This window comes from Elgaria multicarinata, chromosome 15 (assembly GCF_023053635.1).
Source record: "Elgaria multicarinata webbii isolate HBS135686 ecotype San Diego chromosome 15, rElgMul1.1.pri, whole genome shotgun sequence".
In the NCBI taxonomy this organism is placed as follows: Eukaryota; Metazoa; Chordata; class Lepidosauria; order Squamata; family Anguidae; genus Elgaria; species Elgaria multicarinata.
This window is the reverse complement of record NC_086185.1, coordinates 13,173,829-13,198,128: the sequence shown is the minus strand read 5'-3', so window position 1 is coordinate 13,198,128 and position 24,300 is coordinate 13,173,829. Positions and strand designations below refer to the sequence as shown.

General features: G+C 44.7%; 1 protein-coding gene across 1 annotated transcript in view; it reads right to left on the bottom strand.

The window, feature by feature from the left end:
- Positions 1–24,300, bottom strand: part of DACH2 (dachshund family transcription factor 2) — a 397,016-nt gene that overhangs the window by 62,753 nt on the left and 309,963 nt on the right. Inside the window, exons 9-10 of the mRNA XM_063142059.1 lie at positions 20,310–20,482; positions 2,287–2,422 (exon numbers count right to left, since the gene is read on the bottom strand). Of these exons, the coding sequence (XP_062998129.1) occupies positions 2,287–2,422; positions 20,310–20,482 (309 nt within the window). The remainder of the gene's footprint in view (positions 1–2,286; positions 2,423–20,309; positions 20,483–24,300) is intronic.

Sequence of the window (24,300 nt, the reverse complement as noted above, 5' to 3'; positions counted from 1 at the left end):
TTACCTTCTCTATGCCTTAACAGGTGATTAGGAAAAAAAAATCCCAATAATAATAATAGTAATAATTTTCGCGGCAATCCCTGACTTATTTTCCTGATCTCAAGGGAAAATCTGCCCTTATTGGCTGCTATATAGCCAAATGTTGGTGGCTACTTTGGAGGTGGAAGGGGGGGGGGGCTGCAAAAAAAGACGAGTTGACTGGGTGTTGCCCACCTGTGCAGGTAGATATCATCTTAAGAGGATCGTCTCCTCCCATATATACTTGCCCTGACGCTACGGTCATCTTCAGGGGGCCCTTCTCCAGCAGCCCCTGCCAAAGGAAGTGAGGCAGGTGGCTACCAGGAAAAGGGCCTTTTCCGTTGTGGCACCCCGGTTGTGGAACGAGCTTCCTAGAGAAGTTCGTCTGACGCCTGTGTTGTGCCCTCTCCAGTGCCAGGTGAGGACCTTTTTATTTTCCAAAGCATTTGAAGCATTGCAGTTTTGGGCTCTGCAGTTTTAAATCTGCTATGACATTTTAAATCTCTGCACTGCTGCTAGGTTTTGCTTTCATACTGTAGTTCTAAGGCCGTAGCTAGACCTAAGGTTTATACCAGGATTGTCCTGGGGTCAAACCTGTTCACCTAAGTGCCACACAGGGCATCCAGCGCTCAGGCAGGGATGAACCTGGGATGATCCTGGGATAAACCTTAGGTCTAGCTACAGCCTAAGTCATTATATTTTATGTTGCATTTTATGCTGTATTTGGCGGTTTAAATTTTTGTGAACCGCCCAGAGGGTTTTGGCTATTGGGTGTTATAGAAACGTAATAAATAAATAAACTACAAGTTCAATTGCAGCTTTTAAAGCTCAGCTAAAAACTTTTCTTTTTCCTAAAGCTTTTAAAACTTGATTTTGTTCTGACTTTTATACTGCCTGTTTGGTGCATTCTCTTCCCCTCCTTATTGTTTTATTATGATTTTATTAGAATTTAAGCCCCTGCGGCAGGGTCTTGCTATTTATTGTGTTACTCTGTACAGCACCATGTACATTGATGGTGCTATATAAATAAATAAATAAATAATAATAAATAAATAAAAGATATGTTATCTCCTTTGCATGAGTGCAATTTTTGTAAGCGTGTGTGTGTGTGATATACGGAACACCTTTTTAGTCAATCGTCGCAGGCATGTTTCCCTTGATTGTTACTGCCATTGCATGTGTTTGTGTATACGTGTGCATGTTCTTTATTCATTACATTTCACAACAATTAAACAATATGTAAACATAATGGGTAGATTTACCTGACTACTTATAAGGAAGCTACTGTTCCTCCCACAGGGGTCCTTCTCCACGAGCCCCTGCCAAAGGAAGTGAGGCAGGTGGCTACTAGGAGGAGGGCCTTCTCTGCTGTGGCACCCCGGCTGTGGAATGAGCTCCCCAGAGAGGTCCGCCTGGCGCCTACACTGTATTCCTTCCGTCGCCAGCTGAAGGCCTTTTTATTTGCTCAGTATTTTAACACCTATTAACTTAAATTTTAAGCTTTGCTGTTTTAATTCCATATTTTAACCTATATCAATTTCTGCTGTGTGGTTTTATCCTGGTTGTGCTTTTTATATTGTATTTTGTATTTATGTTTTTAGATTGTTGGTTGTTTTATTATGCTCTTCGTGGTTTTAATTTTTGTGAACCGCCCAGAGAGCTTCGGCTATTGGGCGGTATAAAAATGTGATAAATAAATAAATACCTAAATTAAGAATTTTTATTAAAGGAAGTCCAGCTTTGTTAGGGTTTTTTAACACACACACACACACACACACACACACACACACACACATATATATATCACTAGTCAGTTTAAATTTATATTATTTATTTATCTATTTATTGCATTTCTATACAGCCCAATAGCCGAAGCTCTCTGGGCGGTTCACAAAAATTAAAACCACGAAGAGCATAATAAAACAACCAACAATCTAAAAACATAAATACATGTTTATGTATTTATGGTTTACATATCCACATCTTAAATGCATGTGCAATTTTCTTTTGAGCCAGTTTCCCCCCACAAAGCCACAGATTTGCTAGAACTGCCACCTTTTTTTTCTTTCTGGCAAGGCTCCTAAGTTTTTAACAACAGAGTGCAGGCAGAAATCCAATAGATGCAGTTTAGTCAGGCATGGGCTTGCAATGCCCATGGGATAGCCTTGGGATCGTCTCTCCTCACTTCCTGCAATCAGTTCTCTTCGCCACGGGGCTCTCCCAAGATCCAGTGGCGTCAGAATAAGTCTACAATAATATAGTACCAACCGATTCTATCTGGTGTGTTGTCAAGTTGGGATGGAGAACTCGAAACGCTGCTGCTCTGATGTGAAGAGGCGTGACTCCCGGGACGTTGACTCTCTTCCACGGACGGGGAAGGTGAAGGGCTGTCTTGAATCCTCTCCTTCAAAAAGAAGCAGCACTTTAGAAGAGAGGAAAGGAAGGAAGGAAGGAAACACATGGGTGCGTGTGGCCTAATCCACACCAAGCAGAATATTGCACTATGAAAGCGGTATATAAAAGGCAGGAGCCACACCAAGCAGGATATAGCTAGGGTGACCATATTTGGGAAACCAAAAAAGAGGACACCTAGTGTGTGTGTGGGGAAGCAGCTTTCTGAGTCCTGCAGAAAGTACGTTATTCCCCCGCCACCTTAAAGAACCCGATTGGAGTGGAGGAGGGGAAAGGATTTCATTCTGCACCACCACCATCCACTCCAATTGGGGCCTTTTCTATAATGTCCACGAATGACCCACTTTCCCCTTTAAGACCTCAATTGGAGCTCAGGGTGGGGGAATGATGTGCCTCAAGAAAGCATGTCACTCCCTCCTGCCATGCTAATGGCAGCCTTAAAGGGGAAGGTGTGTCATTCCAGGATGTTATTGAAAATGATAGAAAATCCCCCCTGACATCATGGAAAGAACAAAAACCAGGACAAATCCGGGGAAATCCTGACAGTTGGTCACCCTAATATAGCAGTATGAAAGTCTATGGTATGTGTCATGACCCCCAACAGTTGTCAGTGCACTTCGATACCGCTATAAAGCAGTAGTGTGTCTCCTGTCTCTTATATACTGCTTTCATAGTGCCACATCTTGCTTGGTGTAGATGAGGCCGATGTGTGTCAAAGACCATTGACCCCCTCTGCCCCGGATCCAGTCTGACACCCTCGCAAACCGCCAGGACACACACCAAGAAAGAAAGAAAGAAGCCTTTGTGTAATGATGGTGCCTGCTTTAGAATACACGATTGGGACAATTGCCAAAAACATAAAAGCAACATATTTCCCCCATTAGGAACATAGGAAGCTGCCTTATAAGGAGTCAGACCATGAGTCCATCTAGCCCACTACTGTCGACACAGACTGGCAGCAATGGCTCCCCAGGGTTTCAGGCTGGATTCTTCCCTTGCCCTAGCTGGAAAAGCCAGGGATTGAACCAGGGACCTTCTGCATGCCAAACAGGTGCTCTATCACATTGAGCTACAGGCCCATCCCCAGGCCTCTCAGTGGCCCCGTTCAGAAGACACCTTAAACCATGGCTTTAACCATGATGGTTAAGCAAGAAAGCCAGGCTGTGTTCAGAAGACACCTTAAACCACGGCTTTAACCATGATGGTTAAGCAAGAAAGCCAGGCTGAGTTCAGAAGACACCTTAAACCACGGCTTTAACCATGATGGTTAAGCAAGAAAGCCAGGCTGAGTTCAGAAGACACCTTAAACCACGTCTTTAACCATGATGGTTAAGCAAGAAAGCCAGGCTGAGTTCAGAAGACACCTTAAACCATGGCTTTAACCATGATGGTTAAGCAAGAAAGCCAGGCTGTGTTCAGAAGACACCTTAAACCATGGCTTTCACCATGATGGTTAAGCAAGAGAGCCAGGCTGTGTTCAGAAGACACCTTAAACCATGGCTTTAACCATGATGGTTAAGCCAGAAAGCCAGGCTGTGTTCAGAAGACACCTTAAACCATGGCTTTAACCATGATGGTTAAGCAAGAAAGCCAGGCTGTGTTCAGAAGACACCTTAAACCACGGCTTTAACCATGGTGAATGAAGCAAAAAGCCTTATTCACTGTGGTTAAAGCCATGGTTTAAGACTCAAACACTACCAAACCTTACCACTGTGAAAGGTCTTCTGAAACGTGTTACCCTCCACGTTTAGATCTTTTAATCGTAGCATGTCGTGTTCTGTCTATTCTAAACACAATTGCCCAAGAAAATGCTAGCTGAAATGCATTTTTAATAGGATAGTTATTGGACATTCAATACCAATTGAACCTCAAAATCACGGAACAGATGTGTATCTATTATACAGCGGTTAACCCTCAATGGGCATGCTTTCTTACCCAATTATCCCTCATTTAATGAACATACAATAACTAATAAAACTTAAAAGAGAAGCATTTAATTGCTGTACTGTCAGCTTGCTAATTAAAAATATTTGTTACGCTTAAATACATAGTAATCTGTTCTAGGCTTTTCATGCCTCTGTATCTTGGGGGCATTTTTTCTTTTCTTTTTTTGGGATTTACATCGTTTTGAAACAAACATTGGATCATTTTCCAGGGAATGTGTAGGATATTGCTGCAGACATGATAACCATAATAGCAGAAAATGAAAAAGGCCAATAAGTGTTACTAAAAGCCCAAGAGGTGTTAATACAGAGTATGGTCTAAAACGGCAAAAGACCTGAGAGACCAACAAGGATGTGTCATTTCTCTTTTTGAGCACATGCCTTCTGGAGATTGTTGATGTTTTGTCCATAATCTCTTAGGTTACATTCACTCAGAACAATAAGCCTGGATTCCAGAGAATCTTGGTTTATTGTGAAAGGGCTTGTGCACACAGTACATTTGTTTCTGCTTTGTTCCTCCTCTGTACTGTGAGTGCTAAACAAACTGAGAAGGAGTGTCTTAATGTCTCATCAGAACCTGGGATCTTACCTTGTTGCACCCAAACAAACCAGGATTCATAAACCAATAACAAACCCTGATTTGTAATCTTGGCTTGTAAAGGAAGTGACAAGCCAGGATCCCAGGTTTGGACAACATGGTAAACAAAATGTTCCTGATTCAAAAGCTGTAATGTTACATTGATGAGGCAGTCTGTGAAATCTAAAGGGCCATTAATACAGCTGACACACACACACACACACACACACCCAAATTCCAAGAGTGTTTGGGGCAACTGGCAAGTTTGTGCCTCAACTGGGATCACATGGAAATCCCTGTTTATATTAGAAGTCTAAAACAGAGCTGGGCAACATGTGGCCCTCCAGATGTTTTGGCATACAATTCTCATCAGCCTTAGCCAGCGTAATCAATGGTGAAGGAAGATGGGAATTCTAGGCCAAAACATCGGGAGGGTCACAAGTTGCCCACCCATGGTCAGTGGTAAAAATTGTGAAGCGCAGGTGGTCATCCTGACAGCCCACATAGCTACACCTTCGAAAAGAGTCCCAAAAAATGCAAGGTTGATCACAAACCAATTCTAGCAGTTTGGGGACCTGTTCAGACAACACTCTAAGCCATGGTTTGTCCACCAGCCCTTTTGCAGCAAATGGATAGTGAGCATGTTTAAACCATGGTTATGTAGCCACCATGGTTAGGAATGGTTTACATGACACACCATAATGACCCTGTTCAGACGACATACTAAGCCATGGGGGTTAAGCATTTTGAGCTCAACGTTATGGCTTAGTATGTCATGTGAACCATGACTTAGCATGTCATGTGACCCATTCCTAACCATGGTGGCTACATAATCAGGGTTTAAACATGCTCACTAACCATTTCATGCAAAATGGTTAGCAGCTTAACCATGGCTTAGCGTGTTGTCTGAATAGGGTTATTATCTCCTGGAACAGTTTGTGTGTGTGTGTGTGTGTGTATTAATTGCCCATTCTTGACTAGACCACCTCAGAATAGCTTTTGTTACAACAGGGATGGCTCACAACTCTATTATTGCTTAGAAAATGTATCCCGCCCACCTCCACTACTGTGACTGCCACTCAGCTCAGAAGGAAGAGGGAATTCTGAGGGGGGTGGGCAGATGACATCAGAGCCCCTGCTAATAAAAAAGTGCTGGTGCTGCATCCCTGTGAACCTTGGTTCCACTACACCACCATCTCTGGAATAAAGGCATAACAGTACACCTCTCTTTCTCTCAAGGGCACAATGAGTGTTGTCTGATGCAAGATAAGCAGTATGACTACAGGACTCCTTAACTCAATGAACCCTTGAACCATTCTGAAAAGAAAATGGAATTTTTAATGTATTGATTTTTATTTATTTACAATATTTATATACCGCTCCCCATTCCAAACTTCGGAGCGGTGCACAAGATCAAACAAAAGTGGCGTCCCTTTTAACTGAATGTGTGGACAAGAACTAGTTAGATGGTGGGTTCTCGATGTGGCATAGCCACAGGGCTCCCAAGAGACATAAACATCTTGAGTCTTAGCAAAATATATATCTGGAAGCTGCTAGCCTTGGTGAATAAGGAAGGAGCCAGCAATGAGATTCTGGATGTGGATTGCGACGGTCGCTAGAACAAAAGGCAGTTGATCTTTTGCCATAATATATGCAAGCGATTTCTCCTTTGCACGTAAACAGACCCATTTTTCAGCCCCGTAATCAGTATGCATCTATTAAGCTACTTAACAGCAATGAGCTGTGGTTCATTAGGTAGCTACTGTTGTGTCTCCGTCTAGTTAAAATTTCACAGCAAGTTAATCTATTTTATTACAAATGAGAACACAAGTGATAATGTCCCCGCCATTTTCCAAACACAGGGTTAACAGTATTTGTAACAAATCAATGAGGACATTTCAATAGGAAAATTGCAAAGCTCAGAGCCTTAACATCTTTTTACACCTTGATGACTTCATTTTGTCATTTGTGAATTTTACAGCGCCCCCCCCCACCCCCCCGCCGGCACCGTCACTCTTCATATATTTCAGTTTTCTTCTCCTGGAAATAGCTGTCATTCTGCTAGCCCAACACATAAAAGGCTTCCTTCTAGATAGCAGATTGCTACATACACACACACACAGAGGCGAATGTGATGTGGTTACAACAGACCTAAATGGGGTTGCATCCCCCTTGTCAGACCAGGGGTGCAGCCTGGGGGTTCTTTGAGCTCTTGGATTGTCAGGTGGCAGTGTGGCCAGAAATGCCTTCAGCTGGTGCACCAGCTGCACCCTTTCCTGGAACAAGTAGATTTGGCCACTCTTCTACGTGCCTTGGACACATCCAGATGAGTTTCATGCAAGGCACTCTACACGGGGGCTGGCTCTAAAAAGTGTTCAGAAATTTCAGCTGTGCAAAATGCAAGCAGCCAGAGGTTTACACTATGGAGCACATTACTCTGGTTTTCTTCACTCTACCAGAACTGGCTTCCAATTCATTTCTGGCCCTACTCCAAGCGCTGTTCCTTACTTATAAAAGCCCTAAATCTGAGTTATCCTCCAGATGTCTTGAACTACAACTCCCATAATCCCTTCTCATCAGCCATGCAGGCATGGACTGGTGGGATTTGTAGTTCAACACACCTGGAGGGCATCAGTTTGCGTACACCTGCCTTAAACTATTTAGGGCCAGGGTATTTGAAGGACTCCCTTCTTTCACGTGAACCCTACCTATTCTTCAACTGAGGTCTTGTTCTGCGTCCCATTCCCATTAGCTATCTAGCAGAGTGGGATTTTAGTCTGATTTGAGTAGGGATGCATGAGCATTTCATTTTTGCTCACAAGACATGAGAGCATGTCCTGTTTGAAGCCCCAAAGACGAGTGTGAACGTGGACACCCAAAATGTTAATAAATTGCCTAACGTGTGCTTCCGTTTCATCTGTGCCGCTTTCGCCAATTTGATTTGCGCAAATTTCCTCATTTGCGCAAAATTTCCCCTATAGATCAGAACAGATGGTGAACCGCCTTTGGGACTCCATTGTCACAGCGTCAAAGTGACTGGCTTCGACCACATTGCTTCTCTTCACTTTGTAGCCTGCCTTTCCCCCAGGACCGAAGCCATCCCTGCACACCTTGGGGCAGAGGTGCCTGTTAAGTGGGAATGCAGAGCGAGTGCTAAGAGGGAACGAAAGATGTCCTAGATAACTGTGAGGACAAATGGATTTTGGTGCCATTAACCTAAATCATGGCTAAAATTAATAATGTCAAGTTTTGTAGCTACATTTTCTGAGCCAAACCAAGAAATCATTCTTTAGTAAGACACAGAAATATATTGGCCTTCAAAGGGATTTAATACAGGGAAAAAAAGGTCTTGGGGGGAGAATTTATGGTTCAGCTCCATAAAGAGAAGAGAAAAGAGAAGACAGATAGCCACTAGGTACTATACAGGGGCATATAGGTCTTCAAAAAAAAAGTTTCTGCTTTAAAATAATAATAATTACATTACAAAATCTATAAATTACTTCTGAAAGCAAGTGCTTGCTAGCCTTTCTGTACACATTTTCAGAATGCACATACTAAAATAAAGAGGGCGGGGGAACCAAATCCTTAAAAAAAAAAAAAATTAAGAGGATGTGAAAAGCCTATTAGCATTAGTGCCTTTTTAAGATCTTTACACTGCTGGTGGCTTTTATTTGTTTTTTACTCTAGTTTTATACTGTCTTAAACTTTTTAATGTTTTTAGATTACGTTTTATTACCTTATTATATTTTATGGTTTTAAGTCTATGAACCACCCAGAGAGCTTTGGCTAATGGGCGATTATGGAAATATAATAAATAAATAAACCCACCAGGTAGGTCTTGAGGTGTGCAGATGCAATCCAGCCCCCAGACCAGAAGAAGAGGCTGCCCATACCTTTGCTAAGGGCAGGTCTTGCCAGGCTAAGTTCCTGCTCCTTTCCTCAACATCACTTCCTTTGACCTTTTGCTTTTTTTGGATTTTTTTTTTTATCACACACCTATGGCCCTTCTCATTAGTGCTATGAAAATTCCTCCCCCTCTTTCACTTCCAGGGCCCCGTGCACTGTTTGTGAAAGTATCTGTAGCTGGGTGTCAGGGTTCTTTCTATGTCCTGACCGCTTGAGCAACTCTTTAAGGATCTTTTGCCTCCTTAAGAGTCTCACCTTCCTTCTTTCCACCTTCCCCGTAATGTAGGGCTGAAGACATGGGGTGATGGACACACCAGACACTTGAGGTTTACTAATATATCAAAGCGAGCAAATTACAATTAAAGGTATTTAGTTAATAGAGCTGAGTGATACAAAAGACCTTAAAAGGAAATAAAACACTGCAAAAAATACAAGTTCTTTTACCCTAAGCTTCACATAGACTTGTTCAGGCTGCTTCTTTCTGCTCCCCTTCCTCATGCTTTGGTCTTTTCTTGCTCTGCTCCTGGCTGGCTCTTTCACTCTTTTATACCCTCTTTTCCCCCAAAACAGAATGTACTTTTTCAGGTTTGAAGAAACAAAAATTAACCGGAGAAATGAATCTTAACTGGAGAAATGAAAGTACTCCACTCAGGGATAGCCCCTCCCAACAACAACCCCCAGGCCTCTAAGGCCTGACTTTATGACCTTCCCTCTGCAGGTCTCAAACAGTCATAGTGGGATTTTGAGTTGGTGGCACAAAACTCAGTCTTTTTCAAAACTGTGATATAGCTCCGTTTTTATGGAGGAATCAGGGGAGAGGGAATGATGGTCTGGAACCTGATAGGAGGAGCTCTGGGTCGTGACCACCCTAACGTTTCCGCACAACCACTGAAATTGTGTCTTTACGTTGGATTTAAAAAACAATTGAAATAAGCAGAAAAATTCTATGGATTCTCTGTGCCTTTTTGACAGCTAAAATGCTGATATAGCAACACTGGAAGGAAGACCTTACATTGCTTTCAATATCTGAACAGGTGTCATATAGATGCTACCTTCAAATGGATACAGATTTGGATATTTGGTCCACTTTTGTTGGAAGTTTATGCATGGTTCTTAGAAACCCAGTGTTTGCATACACACATACATACAGTACGTAGAGACATTTCATATGTATGCATTGAAATGGATATAGTCAAATGTTGTCACATTTCTTTCTTTTCTTTTTTCTAAATTTTATAATAAAACAAAATAAGAAAAAAGGGGGGAGAGTTGGATTTAAAAACAAAACAGAAAACTGATGTAATACACCCTGAGCACTGCAAATTCAGTGGCAAGTGGGATATACGTATTTTAAATCAATACATCATGTTTGAATACTGCAGCTAGAAATTCCACGGTCTTTCAGGTTCTACCTCATTCTATCCAAACCGGGACCCCATAACTGTTAATTTAACACACACACACACACACACACACACACACACACACACACTTGAACTCCATAAAAAATGCCCTTGCCCGGATCCTAAGATCATCCTCAGGGGTCCTTCTCCAAGAACCCCTGCCAAAGGATTGTCTTCCAATTGTCTCTGGAGTGGCCACCAGTGAGGGAGGAAGCAGCAGCCAGGCACCTCTCCACCGTGCCTGGGTCCAGCTCCAGCTGAGAGCCCCCTCCCTCCTGCTACCAACTGTCTCTGCAGAGGCCACCAGTGAGGGAGGAAGCAGCAGCCAGGCACCTCTCCACCGTGCCTGGGTCCAGCTCCAGCTCAGAGCCCCCTCCCTCCTGCTACCAACTATCTCTGCAGAGGCCACCAGTGAGGGAGGAAGCAGCAGCCAGGCACCTCTCCACCGTGCCTGGGTCCAGCTCCAGCTGAGATCCCCCCTCCCTCCTGCTACCAACTATCTCTGCAGAGGCCACCAGTGAGGGAGGAAGCAGCAGCCAGGCACCTCTTCACCGTGCCTGGGTCCAGCTCCAGCTGAGATCCCCCCTCCCTCCTGCTGTCACCTGTAACTGCTGAACTTTCCAACTAAGATTGTAGTGCCTGAATTTGCTTTCCTTTCCCCCCTCCTCCTCCTCCTCCCTCCCAATCTCCTTTCCTTTTGTGTCATGTCTTTTAGATTGTAAGCCTGTGGGCAGGGACTGTCAAGAAATACTTTTGTAAGCCGCCATGAGAGCCTTTTTTGGCTGAATGGCGGCATAAAAATCCTTAAATAAATAAATAAATAAAGGAAGTCAGGCAGGTGGCTACCACAAAGAGGACCTTTTCTGCTGTGGCACCCTGGCTGTGGAATGAGCTCCCTAGAGAAGTTCGCCTGGCACCTTCCTTGTACTCTTTCTGGGGCCGGGCGAAGACCCTTTTATTTCCCCAACATTTTAGCAATTTACCATCTTAGCCTTTTAACTCTGCTATTTCAAACCTGCATTTTCAATCTGTTATTTTAAATCTCAGCACTGCAGCTCGGTTTTATTCTGGTTGTACTTTTGTATCATGGTTTTATATTGCAGTTTTAAGCTTTCCTATTATATTTTATGCTGCACTTGTGGTTTTAATTTTTGTGCACCACCCAGAGAGCTCTGGCTACTGGGCGGTAGAGAAATGAAATACAAATAAATAAATAAACATTTTCTTCTTTGTTCTGGAGGTCTTCTTCCATCAGTTTTTCTAACTCAGACATATACCATACAGACAGTTGTATAGTGGTATGTTCTGTAGCCATGCCCTCACACAAAATTTCCAGCTCCCTTTGAGCTTGGCTACAGTTCTCACAATAGCTAGCAGAGGAAATGATTTTGCCCCCCTCCCGCCCCAGCGATAATACATTGTTCCTTGTTGTAATCATGGAAAATATTTTGGAGGTAGCTTCATCTTGAATGCACAATAAAGACCCATGTCATGCTTCCCAAAACCTCCCGCCTTACAGGGAAACAATAAAGAAATCTGCTACGTAATCCACAAAGCTTTGTTCAGGCATGAAACATCTCTTCCCACCCGAAGAGAGTCTAACCTCTAGGAACTTTCCTTTAGGCAAAACTATGTGAACTAAGCGAGACAATTGTCCTTTCAAGAAGAACGGGAAGCTTTTCCCCAGAACGCTCTGACTTCAGGGAAATTGGTTCTGTAGAAGCCTCTGGTGAGAAGCTAGCTGGGCTGACCTCCTCTCGCCTTCCTTTAGCTCCACCCATTTGAGTCTGCGGCGTACTCTAGGATCAGCTAGCTTTGAAGCACCCTTCCCTTCTGAAGAATACTGATTTCCCACAGACTGCATTTTGTTTACACTTTCAGAGATAAGGTCTGGAGAAAGTGTATTCCCAGCTGGTGAAGAGCCCGTGAGAGTCACCTCCCCGTATGGGCAGGAATGTTTCATCTGCTTCAGAATCTGATTCCGATTGATTGCCTGAAACTCCTTCCCCCAGCCTAAGGGGAACAGGCCTGGTCATGACAACCCACTCACATAACAAAAGACCTGCTCCTAGCAGACAAAAACTCCTAGAACTGGTTTGCCGATATGGATTGACACCGCTGCCTGCCATTTTGAACTCTCCTTGGGGGCGTGGCTATGGGGAGTGCTATGATGAGTGCTTACACTTCAACGTTGACCAGTATGCCACTGGTACCCACAGATACCCAATGAACAGCTATCTTGGCCACAGTCCCAACACCGCTCAGTCACAGTGATCAAGCCCTGGCAGACGCACAACGATATATATGAAGAGCTTACCTAGTCTTGGCATAATCAACTTGACCTTAGTACTTCAGCTGTGATATTTCATAATATCGATCTCCATTCGTGTGCCAAGCATTCAGAGAAGCTGTGACACAAAGGCTTGCTTGTTTATTTTTATTTCCAGTGCAGCTATAATTACTCATCCAAATGTTAATCTATTAATGAGTTCCTAAAGGACTTAATGGCCTTTCTCTGCTGACATGTGGGTTTCGCCACGCTGTCTGAGTACTGGAAATTTTATTCCTACATTTTGTCTCGATATTTCTTCTTCCATTGACGCAGCGCCTCTTACGATCCAGCGCGTAGGACAAAGCGGAAGTTCACTCACGAACGAAATCGGAGGCAGAAAATAACGATCCAATTCAGTATGTATTTGAAAGTTAAAAAAAAGGAAACTCAGTTTGTGACTTTATGGAGCAAGGTGGACTTATCAACAAGTATTGAATACCTTCCTAAATACATTAAAAAAAAAACCTCTTTAAAGGGGTGTCCCTATCACTGTGTTTCTTACATTCTTATTAGGGATATTATAGGACTCCATCCTGGGGGGTGGAGTTTGCTGAGCTTTCAGCAGCTCACCTCCCCCCTCCCAGACTGGATTTCAGTTTGCTTCCCCACAAGCTAGCCCAACTCGACCTTTATTAAGTCGGGTGAGCTCGCAGATTTTCAGGGGGCAGGGTCCCCGTCAATTGGAAGCTCTGCAAACCGCAGCTGCAACTTACCTAATGTGCCCTGTGATGCTTTCGATTTGTGCAAATCCCTGCCACGATTTGCTCAAATCGTGCAAACCACATCCGCAACTTGCACAACTTTCTATTGACAGGGGGAGAAGGGAAATGCCAAGAAGGTCCTGGATTTTAGGGGAAAGCCCACAGCTGGGCTCATGAATGCAAGCCGAAACTGGACAGCAGCGGGGATCTGTTGGGCCTCTAAGGGGTAGGATTTTCAAATGACGGACATTCTTAATCCTTATGCTCCTTTTGGGTTGGTCTTTTCAGGTGGAGTTGAAGGCTACATGATAGCCCTTTTTCAGGAAACCTCCTCATGGATTCCATGGCTAGAACTGTCCAACGCTAGTCCACCTCTCTGGCCATGAGCCCAGGTGCCCACATGTTCAGTTGAGCATGTAAAAGTACAATGTGCACAGTGTGATGCATGAATGTCAGGGGGTGGCTGGCTAGAAGGACATGTCAATGTAGGGTCTGGCCAGCCATCAGATTTACATTCCCACCCCCTCAAAAGTGCTCTGATCAACCATGTGACCTCTGTTGCCCCCTTAGCAACCAGACTCCTAGGAACCAGAGTCGCCCACACCAAGAATACACCAAGTGACCGTAGGCCCCACACCTGAGCTGCCCATCCAAATGTGGCATGGGTAACGTATAAATTGGGATGAAATTGGATTCATGTGCTCCGATCCAGAGCCTTGCACAAGCTTTGCTCCACATACAGAGCTTAAGCAGGGATGCTGCGAGCACCCGACTTGATCCGGAAGTCTGGCAGATCTCCCGTGTCTGCACATCCGCCCAGACCCAGTTGACCTCTGCCTGAGCACTGATGTTGGAACGGAAAGTGTGCGATTTTGGCTCGTAGCTCCCAAGTCCTTGCCAGGCTGAGCCGAGCCGCAGAAGAGACTTGCGCAACCTGGTGGGTGGCGGGGCGAGTGCCCACCAAGGTGAGTGCAGGCAAGTTTGCTCACCCCTCACTTCAACCATATGGGCTTCTTCATTCCTTTCAACTCCTGTGACAGAAGAAACTTTCACGGTCCTGGAGGTCTGCATGTACACATCAGAGACGCCCCATCCATAGTATACCATTTGTTGTGTTTCTCAGAAAGCTCCTGCTTTTGATGGGAGACAAATGACCTGCTAGGTAATCCACAAAGCTTTTATTTAAGCAGCAAACATCTCTTCTACCTGAAGAGAGTCTAATCTCTTGGGAACTTCCTCCTAGGCAAAACTATGCAAACTAAGTGAGACAATTGTCCGACCAAGGAGAACAAGAAGCCCCTTCCCAAACACACGTAACTTCAGAGAGCCTGGTGCAGAGGCAGGTTCTGGGGCAATCCTAGTCAGACTGACTTTCTCACGCCTTCCTTCCGCTCTGTGCGTTTTAGTGTCGGGCGAACCCTAGCATCAGCTAGCTTGTCGGGGAGCTCTCCTCCAGAAGAAAGCTCCCTTCCCACTGAGTGTGTAGGATTTGGCCTTGAGGAGATAAGCTCTGGAGAGGGCTGACTCCCAGCTGGGGAATCGCCCGTGAGAGCTTCCTCCCCCACTGGTACAGGCTGGCTGGTGTCTGGCACCGCCTCCTCTGATTCTGATTGATTACCTGAAACACCTTCTCCCAAAACAGGGGCAGTAGGGTTAGCCACGACACCATTTGAGCAATGATTTGAAATCAGTACCTTTCTAATCCACTGTATGTTATAGAAATGGCTTATATTGTTTGAGCATAAGAAGCAGCCTTGTCCTGGGGTCAAGTGATCTGTCCATCCAGTCCAGTATCGCTTACTCTCATTGGCAGAGGTCTTTCTCTCTGCTTACTATCGGAACCTTTTAAAATGGAAGAGATCAGGGATTGAATTTGGAATCTTCTCAATGCAAAGCACGCGTTGTACCCCTGAGCTCTGGCCTCTCCAGCAGAGCCTCTGGACTAACTTTGAAAATAATCAGATGGATGTTTCACTACGTACTGGGGAAAAAAAATTACCACCACCTTCAGCGTCTATTCGTTTTTAATACCAGATGTTCGCTTCCTAATTTCACTGCATTGTAACCATTTCTCATCAACTCATTAATTGCCAGCTGCTCAGCTCAACAAAAAATAACAACAACCCACAAATCCACAGATAATCAGATGATATTGGTAAATAGCCAGCCAAAAACACGGTCCGTTGGCAATTCTCTAGGAGTCAAGAAAGAGCAACAGAAGTTTCCGTACCACTGTTAGAAAATGTCCTGAATTTATATTGGGATTGGTAATGTGGATAGTTGGGGTGGGGTGGGGTGTCGTGACTTAATGACTCAGGCCCTATGCAGATGCAGAGTGGTCAACCTGTGGCCCTCCAGATCTTGCTGGACTACAATCCCCATCATCCACGATAATGATGGCTACAGCTGATGGCAGATGTAGTCCAGCAATACCCGCAGGTTGCTCACCTCTGGTTTAGAGGAACTGTGCATTAAGCAGAATCATACAGTTGGAAGGGGGCCCTTTCCAGCATGTAACTCCTCTGTTGAGGGAACTGCACTGGCTGCCTATTCGCTACCGGGCCAGGTTTAAGGTTCTTGTACTTGTGTACAAAGCCCTAAACAACTTGGGACCAGGATACCTGAGAGAGCACCTTTCCCCCTATAAACCTGCCTGGTCGCTGAGGTCATCCGAGGGTTCCACATAGACCTATCATGTGATTGGAGTCCACCAGGGGAAGAGCCTTCAGTGTGGTGGCCCCCCCTCCTATGGAATTCCCCGCCTCTGGAGGTCAGACAGGCACCAACTTTTTATTTTATCTTGTGCACTGCTCCAAAATTTTCAATGGGGAGCAGTATATAAATATTGTAAATAAATAAATAAATAAATAAACTTTGTATTCCTTCTGGCGCCTCCTGAAAACATAATTGTTCTAGGAAGCCTTCCCTTGATGACCAGTCATGATTCACTTTGCATTTTGCTTCTTTTAAAAATCTATTTTTTAATGTGTTTTATTCTGTTTTTATTTTACTTTATCTTGGACACCGCTCCGAAATTTTGAATGGGGAGCAGTATATAAATATTGTAGGTAAATAAATAAATAGATTTAGGTCACTGAGTCCAACCCACTGCTCAGTGTTGGAGTCCAGTTTAGAGCATCCTTGAAAGATGGCTGTCCATTCTCTGCTTAAATACCTCCAGGGATGGAGAGCGCACCACTTCCCTAGGCAAGTAGGTTTCATCGTCTGACTGCTCTGACAATTAGGGAGTTTTTCAACCAAAATCTGCTATCCTCTAAATTAATTATTTTGTGGCCTATAGTCTTGGATGACAGAAAACAGGTTGTAAGCTTTCTTCTATGTAACAACCCTTTACATACTTGAAAAGTGTTATCACATCTGCCCTTGGTCTTGTCTTCTCAAGCTAAACATACTCATTTCCTTCGATAGTTCCTCATAGGGGCCCCCAAAGAAGAAACGTGGGCACATGGAGAAAAAGGAAGGAAGGAAAGAGGAGGCAGTGAGTGAACGTGCAGCTCAGCCCATTATCTGAGCCTCAAAAGGCGCTCAGGACATTTGCAGCAGACACAGGTCTTAGCTAGACCTAAGGTTTATCCCGGGATCATCCCTGTTCATGTAAATGACACACAGAATATCCTGAGAGCAGGCAGGGATGACCCCGGGATAAACCTTAGGTCTAGCTAAGGCCACACTCTCACCAACCAGCCCCTACAACACTACCTGCACAGTGGGGGCCTCTACAGAGTAATTCGAGAAGCCAGAAATATCCACACACACCCCTCCCACGCACAACATTGTGTTGGGAGGACACACACAGGAGAAAGAAAGACTCAGCAGCTCCTGTTGAAATGTGAGGGTTGCTTTCCATAATACACATAGGCAAATTCTGCCAGGTGTGGGGAGAGCATGGCCTTCTGGGTCTTTTACATGCCCTGCCAAATCATAGGACAGCCTAACAGTTCCCTTCCATCACATGGCAAAAAAGGACTCCCAAGTTCACTTCCCCCCCCCAACTAATTAGGCTTTTCTCTTGCTTTCTGCAATCTCCTTCCCACTATGAAAACATTCCTTGTTTGAGGCTGCGTCTGACTGATTAAATGATGTTCCCAGGCCTAATGACGTTTATGCTATTTCCAGGCTGCATTAGGGACTATATTTGTTATTAACTACAAATGCTAATGGCTGAGCAAACATTAAAAGGACCTGGAGCATAGCAAAAGGCTAATAAGCGATTGGTCTCATCATTTTCCCCAGGTTAGTTTTCATGCAGGGGGGAAAAGAAAAAAAAAACATGTGGATTTGCAAACTCAGAATAACTCTTCTGCCGGCAAAGGCAAAAGCGGTGCACTGGTTATTATTTACCAGAACCCACTCTCGAGGTTTGAAGGAATGTTAGCTGGGCACTTAGGGGTCTTGAACCCTCGTCCCTGAGGAACCAGCAATGGTTATTTCCAGCTTATACCATTCTGACAACTGAGCAAGAAATCAAATCTGTAAAATGGGGAAATAAGCCTGCTTAGGGTCAACCTAGGGGAAAGAGGACAGGGCTCCTGTACAGTTGAATAGATTAAAGGTAATTTCAGCAGGTGCCTTTTGTATGCCTGCAGCACCTGGTGAAATTCCCTCTTCATCACAACAGTGAAAGCTGCAGGAGCCCTGCCCTCTTTTGTACCTGCTCAAGAGGGCAGGGCTCCTGCAGCTTTAGCTGTTGTGATGAAGAGGGAATTTCACCCTCTTCATGCATACAAATGACACCTGCTAAAATTCCCTTTCCTATACAACTGTAAAAGATACAGGAGCCCTGTTCTCCTTTCCCTAGGGTCCCCCGAAGCCTGCTCAGGAACAGAGCTCAAGGGCAGAGCTCCTGCTTTGCAGGCAGGAGGTCCCACGTTCGATCCCCGGCATCTCCAGGTAGGGCAGGAAAAACTCTGCCTGAAATCCTGGAGAGCTCCTGCCAGTCAGTGTCGGAAACACTGGGCTAAATGGACCAATGACCTGACTCAGTAGAAGGCAGCTCCCTGTGATTCTGTGATTGGGAACCTTGGGAGTTGTAGTCCAAAACTTTATTTATTTATTTATTTATTTATTTATTTATTATATTTATATCCTGCCTTTTTTCCTCTAAGGGACCCAAGGTGGCTTACATAATCCTCCTCCTCTCCATGTTATCCTCACAAGAACAACCCTGTGAGGTAGGTTGGGCCAAGAGTCTGTGACTGGCCCAAAGTCACCCAGTGGGTTTCCATGGCTGAGTGGGGACTAGAACCTGGATCTCCTGGCTCCCAGTCCAACACCTTAGCCACTACACCACACTGGCTCTGGATTTGATCTGTACACAGTACAACAGTAGTCTAGGAGCCTGGAATCAGAAGCCAGGAATCACGCAGTGGATAGTGTCTGCATTTGGACAATGGAGAGGCCAGAATTCTAGCCTGACACTCTATGATCAAGGTACACTTGCTCACTTCACTCTGTACTTCTAAAAAACACACCCAGCTGAGAGAGAGTGCTGATATTTTTGTTTAAAATTCTGAGGCCAGGGATGGCTTACGGTGAGCCAAGTTTCAGACTGAGAAAAGTTTTCTCGCTGGGGCTGTAAATCCCTGAAGGCAGGGATTTATAATAAGGTTTTTGACAGACCCTTAACTAAAGGAGTGCTAGTAAGGCGGCTAATCACATTAGGTTAGATTATAGATGGCAAGGTAGACTTTCGAGACTTGGCTACCATGGCATCGCCTAATTTATAGTGTTCTTGTCAGGACGAAATCAAATTTCATAGTTATGACATTTCTTTCCAGAGTACTAAATGTTAACTTTGCTGAGCAGGCACATTTTGGAGCGGGGCGTGGGGGGGGGATGGGGGGAGGAGAGGAAAGGTTGTCTGAGGGAGGGTGTAGTGACAGACAGCTTCGTTCTTGATGGCAAATGTGATATATCACACAGGGAGACATGATAACTTCATTCGAAGCCGGCCATGGAGCCGACCTTTCTCATGCTAGCGAGAAGCAGCTAGGTTGCGCGACAGCTTGGCCATTTGGCCTGCAAAATCTAATCAGTTGATTAATCTGTTAAAACATTCTAATTGATGAATACCATAAGAGCATTAGAACATCTATGCAGGGGTGAGACCAAGGGTCCATCTAGTCCAGCACTCTGTTCACACAGTGGCCAACCAGCTGTCAACCAGGAACTCACAAGCAGGACACAGGTGCCATAGCACCCTCCTGCCCATGTTCCCCAGCAACTGGTGCACATAGGCTTATTGCCTGGGATACTGGAGGCAGCACACAGGAACCAGAGGTACCAGACTCACCTCAGTGGGGCCCCACTTACGTCTGCCATGGGCCCTCTTTAAAAACAATAACAACAGTCCTACCGGTCCCAGAAATCACCATCTTTGTTTTCAGCAATATCCTGGAACTCAACTTAACTCACAACTCAATTCGCAAGATGATCTGTACACACATACAACCCCATGAAGCCCTTTGGGGCACCACTGAAGGAAGAAGATGGCTTGCTGGTTACTACTTTGTTGACGTGGCCTGGACTAAATGGTGCCTTTGATTAACTGGGCAACAGTTGTTGTTACTGGTGTCGTTTAAATGTTAAAATGTATTGGCTCTTCTAAAAATTGCAGATGGGTTTCTTCAAAATGGCATTAATGCCTACTATACCTATGGGCAAATCTCTCTGTTTCAGTTTATATAACTTTCGAGCTTTTTGAAGCATAAGTTAGTGAGGAAGGAGGAAGCCCAATAGATAGACAGATTCATAGATGCAGAAAGGTAGCGATAGGGAGATATAGGGAAACACACAGGCCCCGCTCAGAAGACACCTTAAACCATGGCTTTAACCATGGTGGTTAAGCCAGAAAGCCTTATTCACCATGGTTAAAGCCATGGTTTAAGGGGTCTTCTGAACACAGCCTGGCTTTCTGGCTTAACCACCATGGCTGAAGCCATGGTTTAAGGTGTCTTCTGAATGGGGCCACAGGTGCAGCTAAGTTCTGAGCCTTACCTTTATGACTGAAGCTCCTGCTCTTGAAAGAGGGCTATGCATCTGCGCTGCAGCCGCCATGTTAGCGATAGTGTTGAGGTGGTTCATTTGATTCATAGCCATTGCCACGGAAGCAGGAGGTAGGCCAACGGGAAGAAGAGGGTGAGGCATCATCATAAACGGTAGATCTATCCCTGAAACAAAAGAAGGGGGGAGACCGTGGAAGACTTAAGAGCTGCAATCTCCCCCTGCCTGAATCCAACGTTTTATTCAAGATTGTGAACGTTCAACAGAATTAGTAATGTGACCAGGTCGTAATTAGCCAGGGTTGTGTGTTTACTTGGTACTTAAAAAGAAAAAAAGAAGAAGAAACCACCAAAATAAATGTGGTCAGGGGAGAGGGAGTAGGGCCATGGGAAGGGGGCACAGACTTCTGGGGATCCCTCAAGATCTGGATTGGGACCCTAGGTGGACCAAGGGCCTTGCTAGACCTGCTGGGATAAGCCGGCAGGGAGGCGGGGCGATGGTGCGCTAACTTTAACGCGCGCCGCCCAGCCTCCTAGATGCACGACGTGCAGGGACGACAGAAGCCCTGCGGCGTCGGCCTTTTTTTTTTTTAAAGGGGCCACGTGCGCCCGAAGACTCCAGAGAAGATAAGAGCCTTTTTTAAAAAAATTAAGCCCCCCACGCTCTCCCCGATGTCCGTGCCGCCTGTCTCCCTCTCCCCGATGTCCGTCTCCCTCTCCCCGATGTCCGTCTCCCTTTCCCTGATGCCCATGGTGCCCATGCTCCCTCTCCCTCCGTGTGTCCCGTGTCGCCCTCCCTCGTCGCTCCGTGTCACCCTCCCTCATCGTTCCGTCTTGCCCTGTGCCCTCCCCCTCTCCTGGCGGTCCGGCCTTCCCCCCCTATCTCCCCCCCCGGGATCAACCCCCCCCCCGGCGAGATGGGCACAGCGCTCGTATGAGCGCTGTGCCAGGTCCGTGGCTTTTCGCGGCTACTCGCGAGTAAGCGAGTAGCCGCAAAAAGCCACGGAAGTCTCTAGACGTTCTGCAGCCCCGGCCTCAGGCTGGAGCTGTGGAAAAGGCGCGCCATAAGCAACTTCGCTTATGGTGCGTTAGAGAAGGCTTCAGTGCGGCCTGGAGCCGGATTCCCCTGTGCGTCATGTGGAAGCACAGCAGGGAAACCGGCTCTCAAGGCACGCTAAGGCCTCATCTAGCAACGCCCCAGGTTTAGCCTCTGGGCTTGAGGTTCAACACCCCTGATTTACATTGTGAATTAGTCTGCTTGTGCACTCCCCCTCCTCATGTGATCTAAGGAGAAAGCTTCCATCTTCACTTTAGAACAAGCCATGATATCAAACCATGGTTTGATCCAGGTCTGTTTAAACTAACCAAGGTTACAGCAAACCACGGCTCACTAAGGTCATATGCAATGGGGAATGTTAGTTTCTTTTAAATCAAACTTGTTAGCTTCATCTCACACCAACTTCCACAGAAAAGCCAGGATATTAAACTGGAGTTTGATCCATGGTTAGAACAAACCATGGCTCACTAAACTTGTAGGTAATGAGGAACTTTGGTTTCTTTTAAACTGAACTTGTTAGTTTTATCTCTCCCGAAAATGAACTTGAAAAAGAGGAAGGAGGAACACAAGACCCCAACACTTATTCACAATCTTCTATCTAAAATGTTGTACAGACGATCATCAAAACTAGTCCTTTCGCAAGCAAAATCCAAAACGTTCAGGTCTGAATAGATCAAAATCAGTAGCTGCAAATGTGCTTGGAAAACAATAGTGAGTCAATGCAGATGCTGCAGCACCATGTAAGATTCTCTCCTCCTCCAACTTCCTAACACAGAGGTGAAATACATCTTGTCATGTAGGACCAACAGTAACGCAAGACACTTTAAAAAAAAAAATCGGAGCAAGAATTTAGTGCTGGGAATAGGTAGGTGCATATTTTACATACATATCTATCACCGACAATTTGTATATTTATTCTTCAAGGATCTCGTTTCTTTAAATCTGTTTGAGTGTTGTCTGCTCCACGCCCTTGGGAGATAGGGCAGGAGGTGAAGCTAAATAAATAATAAACCAACAACTAAGATGAGTTACAAAACAGTGCCTGTGGCATCTCTCTCTTTTCTTTAAACTGTCCTGGAACCCTCACCCCACCCACACGCCAAGCGTATATAAACGTAAGCCTTTGTTCCCTAGTCAATGCCCCGCGGCAGCGTGGTAATCTTTCCTCATACTCGGTGGAGTTTCAACACTCCCAGACGCCATCTGTCCGCACAGAGTTGCGTGCCTACTTAAAGTCCAATTGACATGCAAACTAAATGCAAACTACAAACGGAATTTAACAGCACATCGCCAGTTTTTAAGGCACAATACATCAAGCGGTTTCAAAAAGGGGGGTGAAGGGAAGGCATCTCACGTTCGCAAATCAGACATAATGCCTGATATTCAATGAACCCTTGAATGGACTTGTGGAAGACAACTGAACGATCAACGTTGGGGTTTTTTTTGTTTTGTTTATAATGATAGCAAAGTAACCTGCAAGATAAGGAAGAATGAAAAGGAAGAGTAAAGAAAAGAAATTCTTTATGTAGAACTTGCAGGCATACTGGACGAGATAAATCGGTTGAACCACACAATATAGAACATAAAATTCAACGTTGGATTGTATAACTGAATGCTACACAAAAATGTCTACGAACTTCTAACTATGTATGAAACCGTAGAAAGTGTTATTGCAAGAATCACTGTGAGTTGTTTAATGTGTCCACTGAAATCAATGATGCAAGGTGATCATATATATATATATATATATATATATATATATATGTATACACACACACACACACACACCACACACACACACACACACGATGGAATGGCCTGCCGGAGGAGATTCGTCAACTTAACAGCCTTTTAGCATTTAACAAAGCTATAAAGACTGATCTCTTCCGGCAGGCCTATCCAGTGGAATTTTAGGATGCTTTTAGTATGTTTTCAGTATGTTTTAACAATGTATATTGTGTTTTGATTAATATTTTATGTATTTTATACTTCTTGTTCCCCGCCTCAATCAGGATGGAGAGGTGGGTTAGAAATAAATGTATTATTATTATTATGATCACCTAGCATTATTGATTTCAGCGGACACATTGAACAATTCACAGTGACTCTTACAATATATATATTATGACACACATATATATGTGTGTGTGTGTGTGTATTACTATATATATATATGTATATATGTGTGTGTTGCAAGTAAGTTGCAAAAACCCTGTCTTTAAAATGTGAAGAGAACTCAAAGTAAAACATTACAACACAAATGTTATTCCTCCCTCATTCATTTGCTGTCACCCCTTTCACAACCGTTTTCTTGTCCCCCTTCTCACTCTAACATGCAGCTCATCTGCATTCTTTTCCTTCTCCTGCCTGGACAATGTATTCTTTTGTGTGTTTGGAAAGAAAAAGAAAGCTGTATGTTTCAATGATGTTAAATCACCAACCTCAGTGGAATTACCAAAGAACCCCATGTAACTGGGGTACTTAGCATTTAGAGAAAAAGCTGCCTGTTCCAATCACATGTTATTGTCACCGCTTCCCTGTTTCTCGGTCCGTGGGACCAACACAGACATCATAAGGAGTCTGATAGTGCGATCCTATGCAGGTCTATGAAGAAGAAAGTCCTAGTAAGGTAGTGGGGGGGGGGGAATCTCTGTAAACTAGTGATAGGTAAGACCTCTGGTGGAGACTTTGGTGAGGTGCCATCAATGGTGCAGTTAGAATCTGGATTTTATAGTCTCACCAGAGGGTTGTAAGGGTTCCTTGCAAGAGGAACAAGGTCAGGATAGAAATGTAATAAAAATGTAAGAGGAGCCCTAGTGGATCAGACCAAGCGTCCATCTAGTCCAGCACTGTGTTCACATAGTGACCGACCAGCTGTCGACCAGGGACCCACAAGCAGGACATTAGTGCAACAGACCCCTCCCACCCA